This window comes from Coturnix japonica, chromosome 12 (assembly GCF_054131305.1).
Source record: "Coturnix japonica strain WE chromosome 12, WE-NBRP24, whole genome shotgun sequence".
NCBI lineage: Eukaryota > Metazoa > Chordata > Aves > Galliformes > Phasianidae > Coturnix > Coturnix japonica.
The window spans coordinates 3,668,459-3,681,429 of NC_140674.1; the positions used below are offsets into that span (position 1 = coordinate 3,668,459).

At 54.7% G+C, this 12,971-nt stretch overlaps 3 protein-coding genes across 32 annotated transcripts in view; 2 read left to right on the top strand and 1 right to left on the bottom strand.

Moving 5' to 3' along the window:
* Positions 1 to 88: 88 nt before the first annotated feature.
* On the top strand, positions 89 to 5,109 carry SCLY (selenocysteine lyase). Of its 14 annotated transcripts, none has more exons than XR_014933147.1 (12): positions 89 to 327; positions 399 to 499; positions 603 to 744; positions 1,015 to 1,142; positions 1,242 to 1,406; positions 1,776 to 1,882; positions 2,165 to 2,212; positions 2,578 to 2,661; positions 2,816 to 2,918; positions 3,088 to 3,163; positions 3,753 to 3,951; positions 4,847 to 5,109. XR_014933147.1 is itself a non-coding variant. In XM_085512657.1 (12 exons), the coding sequence occupies exons 4-11, from the start codon at positions 1,123 to 1,125 to the stop codon at positions 3,910 to 3,912; spliced, it is 774 nt and encodes a 257-aa protein (XP_085368783.1). In that variant the 5' UTR covers positions 89 to 327; positions 399 to 499; positions 603 to 744; positions 1,015 to 1,122; the 3' UTR covers positions 3,913 to 3,951; positions 4,847 to 5,109. The 14 variants fall into 14 exon arrangements, 9 of the variants coding, with proteins under 9 accessions (XP_085368783.1, XP_015726481.2, XP_085368782.1 ...); XM_085512657.1 differs by having other exon boundaries at positions 1,220 to 1,406; positions 2,165 to 2,201; XM_015870995.3 differs by having other exon boundaries at positions 2,165 to 2,201.
* A 1,752-nt stretch (positions 5,110 to 6,861) lies between these two features.
* Positions 6,862 to 11,702, bottom strand: SLC35G2 (solute carrier family 35 member G2). 14 transcript variants are annotated; one of them, XM_085512645.1, is made up of 4 exons: positions 11,594 to 11,702; positions 10,366 to 10,844; positions 9,309 to 9,550; positions 6,862 to 8,665 (listed from the first exon to the last, which is right to left on the bottom strand). In XM_085512645.1, the coding sequence occupies exon 4, from the start codon at positions 8,641 to 8,643 to the stop codon at positions 7,408 to 7,410; it is 1,236 nt and encodes a 411-aa protein (XP_085368771.1). In that variant the 5' UTR covers positions 8,644 to 8,665; positions 9,309 to 9,550; positions 10,366 to 10,844; positions 11,594 to 11,702; the 3' UTR covers positions 6,862 to 7,407. The 14 variants fall into 14 exon arrangements, with proteins under 14 accessions (XP_085368771.1, XP_085368778.1, XP_085368773.1 ...); XM_085512652.1 differs by having other exon boundaries at positions 6,862 to 8,660; positions 9,309 to 9,382; positions 10,249 to 10,844; XM_085512647.1 differs by having other exon boundaries at positions 9,309 to 9,382; positions 10,249 to 10,844.
* A 283-nt stretch (positions 11,703 to 11,985) lies between these two features.
* STAG1 (STAG1 cohesin complex component) overlaps positions 11,986 to 12,971 on the top strand; it is a 149,441-nt gene continuing 148,455 nt past the window's right edge. For 2 of the 4 annotated variants that reach the window (XM_015870973.3, XM_085512621.1), the window contains exon 1: positions 11,993 to 12,161. The gene's annotated coding sequence lies outside the window, so the exon portion shown is untranslated. Of the gene's footprint in view, positions 12,162 to 12,971 lie in introns of all 4 variants that reach the window. The other 2 variants (XM_032446719.2, XM_015870971.3) reach the window with 2 other exon arrangements.

Sequence of the window (12,971 nt, forward strand, 5' to 3'; positions counted from 1 at the left end):
CCGCGCGGGTGTTGCTGTCAGGCAGCCAATGGGGGCGATTGGCGGGAGGGGGCGGCTGGGGGCGGCGCCATTGGTGCGGGTGAGGTGTGAGGAGCTGGGGGCGGGGACGTGAAGCTGCGGCCTGGAGCTGAGTGAGCGCCCCGCCGTTACACGGTGCGACGGCGATGGGCGCCGAGACGGAACAGCCGGGAGAGGCGGCGGGCTGTGCCGGCCGCAGGGTGTACCTGGACCACAACGCCACCACCCCGCTGGCCCCCGAGGCTGCCCGGGCCATGGACGAGGCGGCTCGTCAGGCCTGGGGCAACCCCAGCAGCTCCCACCCTGCAGGTAACGCGGGGGCCGGCGCCGGGCTGGGCGCGGGGCCTCGGGAAGTGGAGCTGCAGGGCTGTGTCCTGCAGGAAAGAAGGCCAAGGAGCTCATCGAGAGTGCCCGGGAGAGCCTGGCGAGGCTGGTGGGGGGCCGGCCCGAGGACATCATCTTCACTTCGGGGGGCACGGAGGTGAGGGCACCTAACAGTGAACAGCCCCTGTCTGTGAGCGGGGAGGATCGGGAGAAAGGTGCTGCACATCCCCTGAGTCCTAACTCTGCCCTCCTTTCTCCAGGCTAACAACATGGTCATCCATACGGCCCTCAGGTACTTCCGAGAGAGACAGGGCCAGGCCGTGCCGCACATCGTGACATCAAACGTGGAACACGACTCCATCCGCCTGCCACTGGAGCAGCTGGTGAAGGAGTGCCTGGCGGGTGAGTGGGGTGCTGGGGATGGGATGGGATGGGATGGGATGGGATGGGATGGGGGTGTTTGGCCACAGCTGCCCTCAAATGGCACAAACTCCTGACACTGCCCACACTTCTGCAAGCTGAGTGTGGTAGCTGACTGGCATTAGACACTACTGACCCAAGAGCTGCGGGACTGACAGCAGCTGCCCACACAACCCTCCTGTTCTTCATTAGTGTTTGAGCAGCGCTGTGGGGCTTCCCAGCAAACCTGGGGACTTGTGTCTTATCTTGCAGAGGCCACCTTTGTGCCTGTGTCCCCACGAAGCGGGCGGGCCGAGGTAGATGATGTTCTCTCTGCAGTGCGGCCAACCACCTGCCTAGTTACCATCATGTTGGCCAATAATGAGACAGGGGTCATCATGGTGAGTCTCTGGACAGCAAGTGGGATGGGATGCAGACAGGAAGGGTTTTTAATAAGGGAGAGGAAATGGTTCCTCAGGTGCGGACTCCCTTTCTGTCAGCCTGTTGCAGAGCTGAGCCAGCGTATCCGTGCCCTCAACCAGAGGAGAGCGGTGGAGGGGCTGCCCAGGATCCTGGTGCACACAGATGCAGCACAGATGATTGGCAAGGGACGTGTGGACGTGCAGGAGCTTGGAGTGGATTACCTCACTGTTGTAGGGCACAAGGTATGGCCCTACTCATGAGGCCTGGACACCATTTGCGTTTGTGGATGTCTCTGTTTGGTCTGCTCAGGGCAACTAGCAGAGTATTGCTGGAAGGGCACAGCTGTGGGTTTGCAAATATCCCAGACATTGAGATCCCAGCAAATCCCCCAGAAGCTGAGCAAAGCTCAGGTGGGTGAGGGTGGAGGGTGGAGGGTGGAGGGGGTCCTGCCAGTCAGGGAGATCTGTCTGGAATGGAAAGCAGGAGGTGACTGGGGGCTGAGGACAGCTCTGAGGTGCACTCAATTTGGTTTAGGCAGCTGTCTGTCACCAGGGCACCTGGCACTGTGTCTGCAGGCTCACTGAGTTTTTGGTTTTGTTTTTTATGTGCAGTTCTATGGCCCACGGATTGGCTCACTGTACGTGCGTGGTCCTGGCACCACCACCCCACTGCACCCCATGTTCTTTGGAGGTGGGCAAGAGAGGAATTTCCGCCCAGGGTAAGGTGGCTTCAGCAGCAAAATTACACTGGGCTGCTCAGCCTGAGCTGAGGTATCAGCACTGTCCATCTCCATCCCTGGGTTGGGGAGATGGGTTGGTGTGCGGGAGCTTAATGTACAGGCTTTGCATGAGTGGAACCATAGGATGAGCTGTCCCCAGCTGCATCAGAGAGCTCCCTGTCAGTGGTGAGGGGTCTGGTCTGGGGAGTGTTTGTGTCCTGAGACTGGAGGGTTGACCAGAAGGTTCAGCTAAATAAGTCACTGCTCACTCTTCTTTTCCAGCACTGAGAACACGCCAATGATTGCTGGCCTTGGCAAGGTGAGTTGGAGGTAGGTGAGAGGTTCCTCATGGCTGCTGCCGAGCAAAGCCAGCATGGACAGAGCCTTTTGCACTCCTCAGTCTTTAAAAATGACATACTGAGTGCAAGAGTTGAACTCCAGGAAAATGAGATGGGAGTTTCTGGTGCCAGCCTAAGAGGCTGCTTCAAAGTACACACTGCAGACTTTGCCCTGCAGTCTCCTTAGCAGTGGGGCAGTCACAGCTAATGCTGCATGGGGCACTGAGCACCTGTTGGGAGACACAGCAGGTCTGGCAATTGCAGAGGTTGTTCCTGGGCTGCAGTTGCATGCTAGGGGGCTGCATGTGGAGGGAGCTGTGTGGAGGTTACTAACAGAACCTGTCTGGGTCTTTTCAGGCCGCAGAGTTGGTGAGCAGGAACTGGGAGGCCTATGAAGCCCACATGCGGGATGTTCGGGACTACCTGGAGGCCAGGCTAGAGGTGAGAAGATCTGGCTCCTGTTGTTTCTCCCCTTCCTGGGTCTCAGCCTGCAGAGGGCAAAGCCCTGAGGGGGAGTGAGTCTGTCCTTCTGGCCCAGCCACCTCCTCACCAGGACACAGCTGCTTGAGTTCTCACAGCCCTCTGATTTCTCCAGGCATCCTTTGGGAAGCTGAGGATCCACTTCAACAGCCAGTTTACAGGCTCCAAGCGACTCTGCAATACCTGCAACGTCTCAATCTTGGGCTCAGGCCTTCAAGGTAGCTCTGTTCATATGTCTCCTTCGTCCGATTTCCCCATTGTGTTGCAACATGCTGCATGCCTGAGACACATGGGAGCTCAGCCACGGCTTGGGCATAGAGATTAGCTGGGCAGCGAGTCTCAGAGGGAGACGGGGCACTGAGAGACTTGTGTTTTTGTGTCTTGCAGGGCGCAGGGTGCTGTCAAACTGTAAGACCCTTCTCGCCAGTGTCGGGGCTGCCTGCCACTCTGAGAAAGGAGATCGGTAAGCAGTTGACCCTAGCAGGGCATCTATTTGTAGGGGAAAGGGTGGGAGAGAAGGCAGAGAAGAGGACTGCGGGTGGGTGTAGGCATCACTGCCCTGCAGCAAAGGGAGCACAAAGCTTTCTAGAGAGGGTGAAGGAAGTCATTGCAGGAAACACAGCTGGAATGCATGACTGCTGCTGGGAATGATTTTGTCTGTCTGTGGGAGTGCTCCACAGTGCCTGGCACTGCCATAATAGAATCTACCTCATGTCTGTGTGGGTCTGACTCATCCACTCAAGCCCATGTTGGGTCCCCAAGGGACTCATTTGATTGCATATGGGGACAGAAAGTCATTTTGTGCTGATCTACAGCAATGCCATCTAGAGTTGCCAGGCCATGGGAACACTGGGGAGCTTCCTTCTTGGAGGAGAAAAGCCAGATCTGCCACAGGGAAACAAGTTGTGTGGTGCAGATGCCTTTGGAAAACAAGTGGTTTTCCTGGAGTGCATCTGTACAGCTGTGATCCTTATTCGGGCTCTGTGAGGCTGTCTGGTGATGCGTTTTCTTGGTCTTCAAATTAAACCCACTCATCCCCACATTTGTTTCAGGCCCTCCTCGATTCTGCTCAGCTGCGGGATCCCCTGCGACATAGCACAGAACGCCTTGAGGCTGAGTGTGGGACGAGACACCACCCGTGCAGATGTGGACCTGGTTGTGCAGGACCTCATGCAGGCTGTGGCACAGCTTGGCAAGGACCAAGCCTCATAGGCCCCAGGAATCACTCCTTGCCCATCACCCATGTTCTGGGTAGGATTATGCTCTGCTTCACTCCTGGGTGCTGGCTGTGGCAACTGCTTCTATGTTGGTTGTGCAGGGGCAGAATGGTGACCTAACTAATGACCTAACTAGCAGGCCTCTGCTAACAGGATTTGCTCCTCCAGTCTTAAGTCCAATCTTCTAACTCCATGGCTGCAGACTGAGTCAATTTGGAATCGGGGTTTGCAGGAATAATCTTCTGCCTGACAACCCAGCCAGACTGACCCAGCCTCCAGCTTGGGGTCATTGTGAAAGTGGTGGCTGGAGGAGGAAGCAAGAGCGTCTGTTTCAGCAGCACTGTGCTCTCGGGTCTGCTTAGCTGTCTACTGCTTTGCACTCACAGTGCTCTTAGTATGGCTGGTTTGCCTCCACAGCTTGTGCTGCCTTAGCAGAAAAGCTTGCAAGTGCGTGCTGATGGCAGCAGGGAGCTGGGGGCTGTGCTGAGGAGATGGCTTTGCTACTCTGGGGCTGGGGCAGCTCATCTAGTTCTCGCTAAGGACTCTGCCATCCCTATTGCATGGTGCAGACATTTTGGGAGCATTGCTGTCAGGCACTCCTTGCTTGCCAGCACATTTCTGCATGTGTCAAAGAGTCTCAGAGCTTGGCTGCCTCCACAGTATAACAGGCGTGGAAGCCATAGGAGCTGAAGGCTTTTGCACTGGTTGCTTTCCAAAGGAAGCTTTCCTGCTGTCTGATCACTGAGAGGAAGAAAGACCATCTGTCCCAAGGAGAAATGAGTTTATAGTGACACAGCAAGAGGCTGGGCTGGGCCTTGCGCTGCTCCTGTCAGAGCTCTAAGGCACAAAAGTGTTTTCTGGCTGGGAAAGTGTTGGGTACAGTTTTCCCAGCACTGTATTGCCTTACTTGCTCCCTGTCCTTCCCACAGTGGGCAGAGCTCCTGTTGCTGGCTCCATGTGCTCTGAAAAGAAATGGCTGTTGCAGGTGCCCCAGTGTGTGTCAGTGCCCGAGGAAACGTGTCACCCCTGTGTGGCCAAGGAAGTTGTTGCTGATCACTGACATTAGGAAGACACAGGTGTCACTTGAATTGGGAGCGTTGTACCCAGCCTAACTGATTTCAAGGAATCTGGTCTTTTGATATTCATAGGAATAAAAATGATTGCCATTGCTGTGGCATTTTCCCATGAAAAATGTATTTTCCCTGGTGTTTTGGGGGAAGCTGGACTGGTTGAAGTCATAAGAGGGATGGCTTTTCCCTCTGAAAACACTGGTGTCCCAGAACTGCTGGAGGCACAGTCTGCTGGCACGGGGAGGTATCTGCTGATCCTGGGCACAATGGAGCTGTAACCCCAGGGTTCCCCATCTGCTGGCAGCTGGCAGGGCTCACAACCCAGTAGTGCTGGGGGGTGGGCAGGGAGGGGGCAGCAGGGGGTTACTGGTTACTAACAGGTACTGGTTACTCCCTTGTGCTGATGTTGCCATTCAGCAGGGAAGCACAGGGCAGCAATAGTGACATACTGGGATATACATGGGTGTATTTTCAGACGCCTAAGTGTGCTGGGACTGCTTAGGAACTATGGTAAGAACAAAGCCTTCAACTTCTTGCCTTCTGGTTTCCTTCTGGTCTTATTCCACTGGGATCAATTGTGCCTCTCAGTGGCTGAATAGCTCTCAACTTTGAACACTTTCCTATTTCAGAAAGTCCCTGTCCTCTGGACAGCAACTGGGCTCATCATGCAGATGCCAGCCCAAGACCCAGCACTGTGCCCTTGTTAGGGAGACAACTTGGGGGCATTTTGAACTTGTGATAGAGCATGCCTGCCACCTGCCTTTCAGGTGCCTCCCAGATATTCTCGATACCTGGAACAGCATCAGTGTGTTTACTGACACCTACTACTAGGTGGCTTTGCACCCACTCCTCCCTGCTACTGTGGTGGGCTCAGGAGCCTGAGGCCCCTAGGGCCAGAGTGCCCATCTGAGAAAATACTGCGATATCTTGTCTTTATTATTCTGTTTTCTGGGAGTCAGAATCAACAGACTAGTAGTGTTCTTTGTCATCAGACTGTGTTTACCAACAAGGAAGAATTATTTTCTCCCTGTTCAGAGACCCAGATTCACTCCTTTCCAACTGCTGATGTTGTTCACTAGACCATATACACTAACAGCCATTTCTGGTAAGCAGCAATGGCTTCCTCCTTGCCTGGTGGGCACAGGGCACAAAACAAACCCACTGTGTGCTCAGACTCCTCCTGCTGTGCCTTTTCAGCTGGCTCCCAGCAGCTCCAAGGATTTCCCAGAAGGATGAGAAAGAGCAAATGCCTCTGATACCTGACCTCACGTTTCTTAATGATGGTCACAGCAGAGTAGGAAAGATGTGCAGTAGGGATTAATGCAATTACTGGGCTGCACTTAATTGCAGAAAGCACAACTGTGGATACATATTCTTAAGACGCTGGTCTTAGCTGTTAGCAGAGCCAGGAATGCCGTCTGTAACTATGACACCCCACTGCTTTTTGTCCATTTAATTTCTAACGGAATTGTTAGGAGCCAAGCACACTGACTCAGAAAATTATTGAAAGAAGACTAAGCTTGCAGTATTTCTCTGGGTTGGAGAATGTGTTTAAGGCTGATTGTTCTGGGAATGGTTCTAACAGTCACTAGATGCATACCAGACTGTTTCTTGTAAACACCATTGCTCGCACCTCAGTCTCAAACTCAGCCTTTATTTTTCCCTCTCTTGCTTAACAGTAGAAACCTCTTTTGGAGAAAGTGGTTCTAGAGAAGGAATACTGCCCTGCTCCAGAGGTAGATCTTTTATTATCAGGAGTCTTCCTGGAGCTCCCTTTCAGAGCTGTGGCACAACTGCAGATCCACATAAGGGCATGGGGGAAAGACAGTTCTAGAGGTCTGGACTTCCTGTGTCAATTCAGATAGAAGCTTAACCACAGAGCACAGAAAGCTTTACTGATACATTCTTTTGTATATGTATACATGGAAACGCAAGTGATCATTACAGAGATATTAGCATTGCTTCATTTGGAATACTACAGTCACAGCATAAACAGTGTTACAGAGGATATGAACACCCTGGTTGACCATTTTAATGTTTTTACTGCTCGTTTTCCTACCACCACAGTGCACAGTAATGACAGTTGCCAGTGGATCCCCCTGTCTCTGTATTACATTAGTAGGGAAAGTGAGGCAGTAAAGGCCTACAACTTGTCCTGTGCTCCACCACCCTCTGTGCTGGAGACAAATATCCTTTCCTCACACGACAAACAGTGATTGTATGCGCTAGAACAAATTCACCTGTCCTGGAAGTCTGGAAGTACCAACATTGCTACATCAGCTGTGAAGTTACACAGTAGAAAGAGGACCTGACCAGTACACTAAAACACAACAGACTTGGAATACATTACTTTCATGTGGTTGCACACATAACAGATACAACAGTAACACATGTCCAGAACTAGACAGCAGAACTGCAGTTCATTTAATGGAAGAATCTACAATCTCCTGATAATCTTGCCTTCCTAAATTATTCCAGGACAGTTTATAACACGCAAGGAAAAAAACACTAACCAAAATAACTGCTCCCCCAACAAGATCGTAAGTACCTGGCAAGATGCGCAGCACGATGAGCTGCAGGACCATGGCAATGACTATCTCTAGGTGCTGTACGGTGCTGACCAGCGCAGGGTGGAACTTGCTCAAGGCGTAGTAGACCCCCAGGAAGGCTGCAGTGGAGCACAGGCAGATGGCCAGGAGATAGCTCCAGGTTTCTCCATCCAGCGGGACGATTGGCTCTTGAAGTAAGAACATGGTGGATGCTCCCCACACCGTTCCTGTCCAACTAAAGGTAAATAGTGCTGTCCACATGCTGATGTTATCTTTGATTGACCTGTAGACTATCATGGAGAGAGCAGTGGTCAAACCTGCCATCACAGTCATGGTGTAGCCAAAAGCTTCCTTCCAGGTGCTCAACAGAGAGTTTTCTTCCTTAACGATGTTGGGGATCATGACCAGACAAACACCAAACACGCTGCCAACTACTGTAACTATGTCTACGTAAGCCATTCCTTCATCTACCAGCAAAAAAGCCAAAATGGCGCTGAACACTGTAGTGGTAGCCCTCCACATTATGGTCCCATTACTAGGGGGAACTATAGAGAAAGAGGTATAAGCACAGGTAATGGAGATAACGTTGCAGACCCCATAGAAGAAGAGCCGGAGCCTGTAACCTTTGGGGCCAAAGGGTGGCTCATGGTAGTAACACACAGCAGTAATGGACAGCACCTGTAAGACTGAACGGATGAAAATTAACTCAAGTGATGGCACTTTGGAACGATCAGAAATTAATCGTGTAATCAGAGCCACGCATCCATGAGCCACGGCTGATCCAAAAAGGACTATCCACATTTTCCTCGACTGCAGTATATTTCCTTCAGGAAGGTTCTGGAAATGCCCCATCTCACTGGGTTTGGGCAGCTGTGCTGGCTGAAGCTGCGTGTCTATCGTACCAAAAAAGGTCCTTTCTCTTTTTTTCCCAGCATTCAGTAGTCTTGTCTTTGGACTGTCCTCCATAAATACTCCCGTGTCTTCGTTACCATCTTCATATCCCTCTTCTCCTGGCTGCGGATAATGAGACGCATATTTCACTGTCACCGTGTTGGGATGGATTTTCACTCGCTTTTTGACTGGATATTTTTGGGACGATGAATCCATTTTCTCAGAGCAATGTCCTGGTCTCAAGGGAAAAATAGGGATGCACCATTATTTTCTATTTCACAGACACTGGGAGATTCATTAATATGCAAATGCTGTTTACAAGCTGCTTTTATGAGCCGTGTCCAAGTATACGTCAATTGTTCTTGGTTTTGCTAAAGCAAAACTCCATTTTATTTGCCAATCCTTGAAAGTGACATACTCCCATTACGTATGGGTTGTATAACGTCCCAGTCTATCTATATTCTAATGAGAAAGTTCTCTCACTAAAGCTTTTTGGACAGAAAATACCCTGCAATGAATTATACTTGTTAATTGCTTGCTAATTTTATAAGATTACAGAAGTTTGGCAGGAGATGACAGCCACACTTATAAACCCACAACACAGGGAAACAGCATCCCTGAGCAAGTCAGCATAGGCAGTGTATGAATAAACAACACGTTTCTGAACAATACTTGACAATGTTAAAATACCCTCTTTTCACATCTTATTGCCAGTGACTGACTTTGCAACAGAGTTGTTCTTCACGTCTCATTCAATGTTTGTTTTGTTGCTCCACCTGCACAGACAGCCCTTCCAATGAGGCAGCAGCAGGGAAATGGAACCTTCTTGTAGGAGGCACCACAGTGCCCCACCAAATAAACCAACAAACCGCAGACTTTACCTGCTCTTGAGAGGTTTGATTCCAAGCCAGAAGAGGAAAACACTTCTGTGTCATCTATGTCCTTCTCCACATATCTAAACAGAAACAGGGAGAGCTCTGATACCAAATAGAACAGGGTACAGCAATTTTAGCAAAGAAAGTAACACTCGAGGCAGGCATGAGACATCCTGACTTTGTTCCAAGTTGACTGTTGGAGAGGTGCTATGAGGCTGCGCTCCTCTGGCCCTGGCAACACTGGAGCACTGTTAGGGAAGGGAAAAAAAGGAAAAAGCTTAACCCCTTGCCTATACACAAGAGAAGCTGTATCCCACCTCCTAGAGTGAGTTGTTGGTAGGGGCAGAGAGGAGTGGGGCTGAAAGTGCACCCAGGACACCACTAAGTGGTAGAGGAGGATGCAGGGTTCCCATTTTGTACAGTATATATCCTGCAAGAAACCTGAGAGGCATCAGCCAAAATGCCAAGGTGAGTAAATAGAGGATAAGAGCAGCTGCACTCGAGGGCAGTGTGAAAACCCATCTGTCACTGAAATGAAAACAACCAGAATCATGCCCCAGCATTACCTGCTGCTGCTAACACTTTTGTGTGGGGAAGCTGTTAATTTCAGATTCGTTTAACAAGCAAATGCAAAATGAACAGGATGAGTCCAGGCAGGCGGTGCCTCTGACAAGCACAGCTTTTCCTACCTAGTGTTCTGTGTTTTACACTATTGTCCTCCTCATGTCTTAAAACTCAGATCTCGATCTCCACAATGCACGGAGAAAGTGGGAGGACAGAAATGCAAACAGCACACAAGAGTTATGATGTGTTATTATGTGAGCAGCAGCAGATCCAACCTGTGTAAACTCAGTCCTCTCACCCAGACACAGATGAGCCCATGCTACAGCTCATGGTTCATGGAAAATAATCACAACACCCCCCCGGCAAAATGCATTTCTCTCACTATTGGCAGACTGCAGTATCTTCCCTTCCTCCTGAGTTTGGGTTACGTTTTCTTCCAGCAAATACAGAAAAGGAAATAGAAAAGAGATGAAAGGCATTTGCACATGTAGTGCTGGACCTGTGTATTGCATTCAGAGAGCTCCCCGAAGGGAAACAAGGGCTGATGGGCACGTAGCTCAAAATGGCTGCACGGCTCAGTGCTCCCTTCAGCACTGGCAGCCTGGAGGTCTGCAAAGCAGAAAGGAGAACGTCAGAAATGAGAAGTAAAGGGAAAAAATAGCTGGAGTGCTTCAGTCACTGCTGCATTCTATTGACTCTGGATTGAGTTCATGCTGGATGCTCTGCTGTTTCATGCTGGATATCTGTTTGTACATCTGCGTTTAACAGTGATAGTTTCGGAGGGGGCTGAGATGGGTGCACATCCCAAACACACAGCGGTCGTCCTGGGCACAAATCTACAACAAATGGAAGTTAATACAGCTGTTGCAGGAAACTTGCCGCTTCCTCTAACGATGCATTTTGTGGTGATCTCATGAAGTTCGTGGGGTTTTTTCTGCTTTGTATCCAGAGACATAAAATGGTTTATTTGCATTTCTTCTGAAAAAAAAAGAAGTCGTTTGATTTGGAATGCAATAGACCAGGAGCTGGCAATTAAATCCCGTGCAGAGATCTCACACAGCACAGCAAAATAAACTCCTGGTTCAGACCCCGACCTGACACCCCTCACAGCCACCCGTACAGACTGTCAGCACGGAGCACTGGGCTCCCAGCGCTGTGCAAATGGTCCCAATGGACTCCCTGCATGTCACACACCGTCAGCACAATGCACACCACCACTTCTTTTCTCAAGGAACCCCCTCCCCACCCCTGCTGTCAAACGACACATGGCAGGTAACACTGATGAGCAGCTACGGAGGGACGCGCTACAAACCCGGAGCACCTTCATCTTTCCAGCCGGGCGGTCTGCGCACATCAGTCCCGTTATTAAAAACCACGATTATTACAGCCCTTATTACAGCGCAGCGGCTCCCAGCGGAGGTGTGAGCTGCTGGCTGAGCAGATGGCAGCAGCACTGACGCGAACGGAGCTGGTCGGCGAACGCCGCGATGCTCATTCACCGCTTCCGACGCTCCGCGCGCCGCCCGGCGGTACCGGCACAGCCCGGCAGGACGGCACAGCCCGGCGGTACCGGTACATGGACGGCACAGCCCGGCGGTACCGGCACATGGACGGCACAGCCCGGCGGTACCGGCACATGGACGGCACAGCCCGGCGGTACCGGCACACGTTGCTGCAGTTCCGTACCCGGTCGCCCTGCCGTCCCCGCCGTTCCCGCGGTCACTCACCGCAGCCGTCACACCGCTCTCAGCGGCCGCCGCTCCGGTCCCGCATTCCGCCGGCCCGCTCCCCCCTCCGCCCTCGGGCGGCATCGCTGCGGCCTCGCCCCCGTCTCCCGGCGGTGCCGGTCCCGCCCCCCGGCCGTTCAGTCGCCACATCCCTCCCTCCTCCCGCCTCCCGTCGCCGTGACGACGCCCCGCCCCCTCGGACACGGCGGCGCCCTGCTGGCGCTACGCGGGCGCGGCGCATGCGCGTCGTTTTCGCGCGAAAGACGTTTGCGCGCGGTTCGTCGCGTGCCGCCGCCCGCCCCTTCCCTCCATCCCGTCCCGCCCCGTCCCGCCGGCGCGGTGCACTGTCCGCGCTCTGCCGCCAGGGGGCGCTGGGGGTCCGGCGCGCGGCGGCGGCTGCGCCATTGGCGGTCGGAAATGCCGCCAGATGGCGGTTTAGGATTGCGGCTCCGGTGAGCGCGGCCCCCGCCAGCGCCGCCGCCCCGGCCCCGGCCCGCACCCGCCCGGACCCCGCGCGCCAGCCGCTCCGCAGGCTCCCGGGGCGCCGCCCGGCGCGGCGCGGCCCGAGGTGAGCGGGCGCGGGGGAGGGAGGGCGCTGAGGCGCCGATCCAAGATGGAGGCGCGAGGGGCGGGGGCAGCGGGGCCGGGGCCGCTCGCTCGCTCGGTCTCCGCGGCGGCCGGGCCGGGAGCGGGCGCTGCCCGTGCGAGGAGAGAGGAGAAGGGGAGGGGAGGGAAGAGGAGGCGGCGCGGGGCGGGGCGGCTCCTGCCGGAGCAACGGGTCCCCCGGGCGCGGCGCTCTTCGCCGCCATCTCATTGTCCCCGCCGGGGCCGCCGGGGGCGCGGGGCCGAGCGCGGCGGGCCTCTCCCCGCTGCCGGGGCCCGGCCTCCGTCGAGGGGCGGCCTCGGCGTTCCCGCGGCTCGGCCCGGGGCCCCGCGGGGGGGGGGGACGCTCGGGCGGAGCGGGGGTGGCGCTTCCGCCGCGCGGCCCCCGGGCGGCCCCGGCGGCGGAGCGGGAGCCGCGGCGGGGAAGGGAAAGCGGCGGGGGCCGGCGGCGCGCGGGCTGGGCCCGGCCCGCGGGAGGGTGGCGGGGCGGCTGGCGGGCGGCCAGGGCCGGGGCGGGGCGCGGGGGGGGAGGGGGGCGCGGCCCGGGGCCGCCGTCGCCGCTTCGGGAGCCGGGAGGTGGTCGCCGTGCGAGGCCCCGCGGGGGGAGCGGTCACGGCGCCGCGGGCTGAGCTCCGCGCTGCGGGCCCGGTGCCGTGCGCTGCGCTGCGCTAACGGGCGAGCGGCACCGGGCCCCAGCCTGGGTGGCACGGCGTAGCACGGCACGGCGGGCACCGGGCAGCCGCGCTGCGCCACAGTACGGGTGGGCTCGGGGCGG

Coding starts and splice junctions, on each gene's coding strand:
- SLC35G2 (XM_015870983.3), bottom strand. CDS start 11,677: ATGCCGCCCGAGGGCGGAGGGGGGAGCGGGCCGGCGGAATGCGGGACC. Junction 9,383..11,552: donor GGGGACGGCAGGGCGACCGG/GTACGGAACTGC, acceptor GTTTCTGTTTAG/ATATGTGGAGAAGGACATAG. Junction 8,661..9,308: donor ATCAAACCTCTCAAGAGCAG/GTAAAGTCTGCG, acceptor CCTTGAGACCAG/GACATTGCTCTGAGAAAATG.
- SCLY (XM_085512654.1), top strand. CDS start 165: ATGGGCGCCGAGACGGAACAGCCGGGAGAGGCGGCGGGCTGTGCCGGC. Junction 745..1,014: donor GGTGAAGGAGTGCCTGGCGG/GTGAGTGGGGTG, acceptor CTTATCTTGCAG/AGGCCACCTTTGTGCCTGTG. Junction 2,662..2,815: donor ACCTGGAGGCCAGGCTAGAG/GTGAGAAGATCT, acceptor TGATTTCTCCAG/GCATCCTTTGGGAAGCTGAG.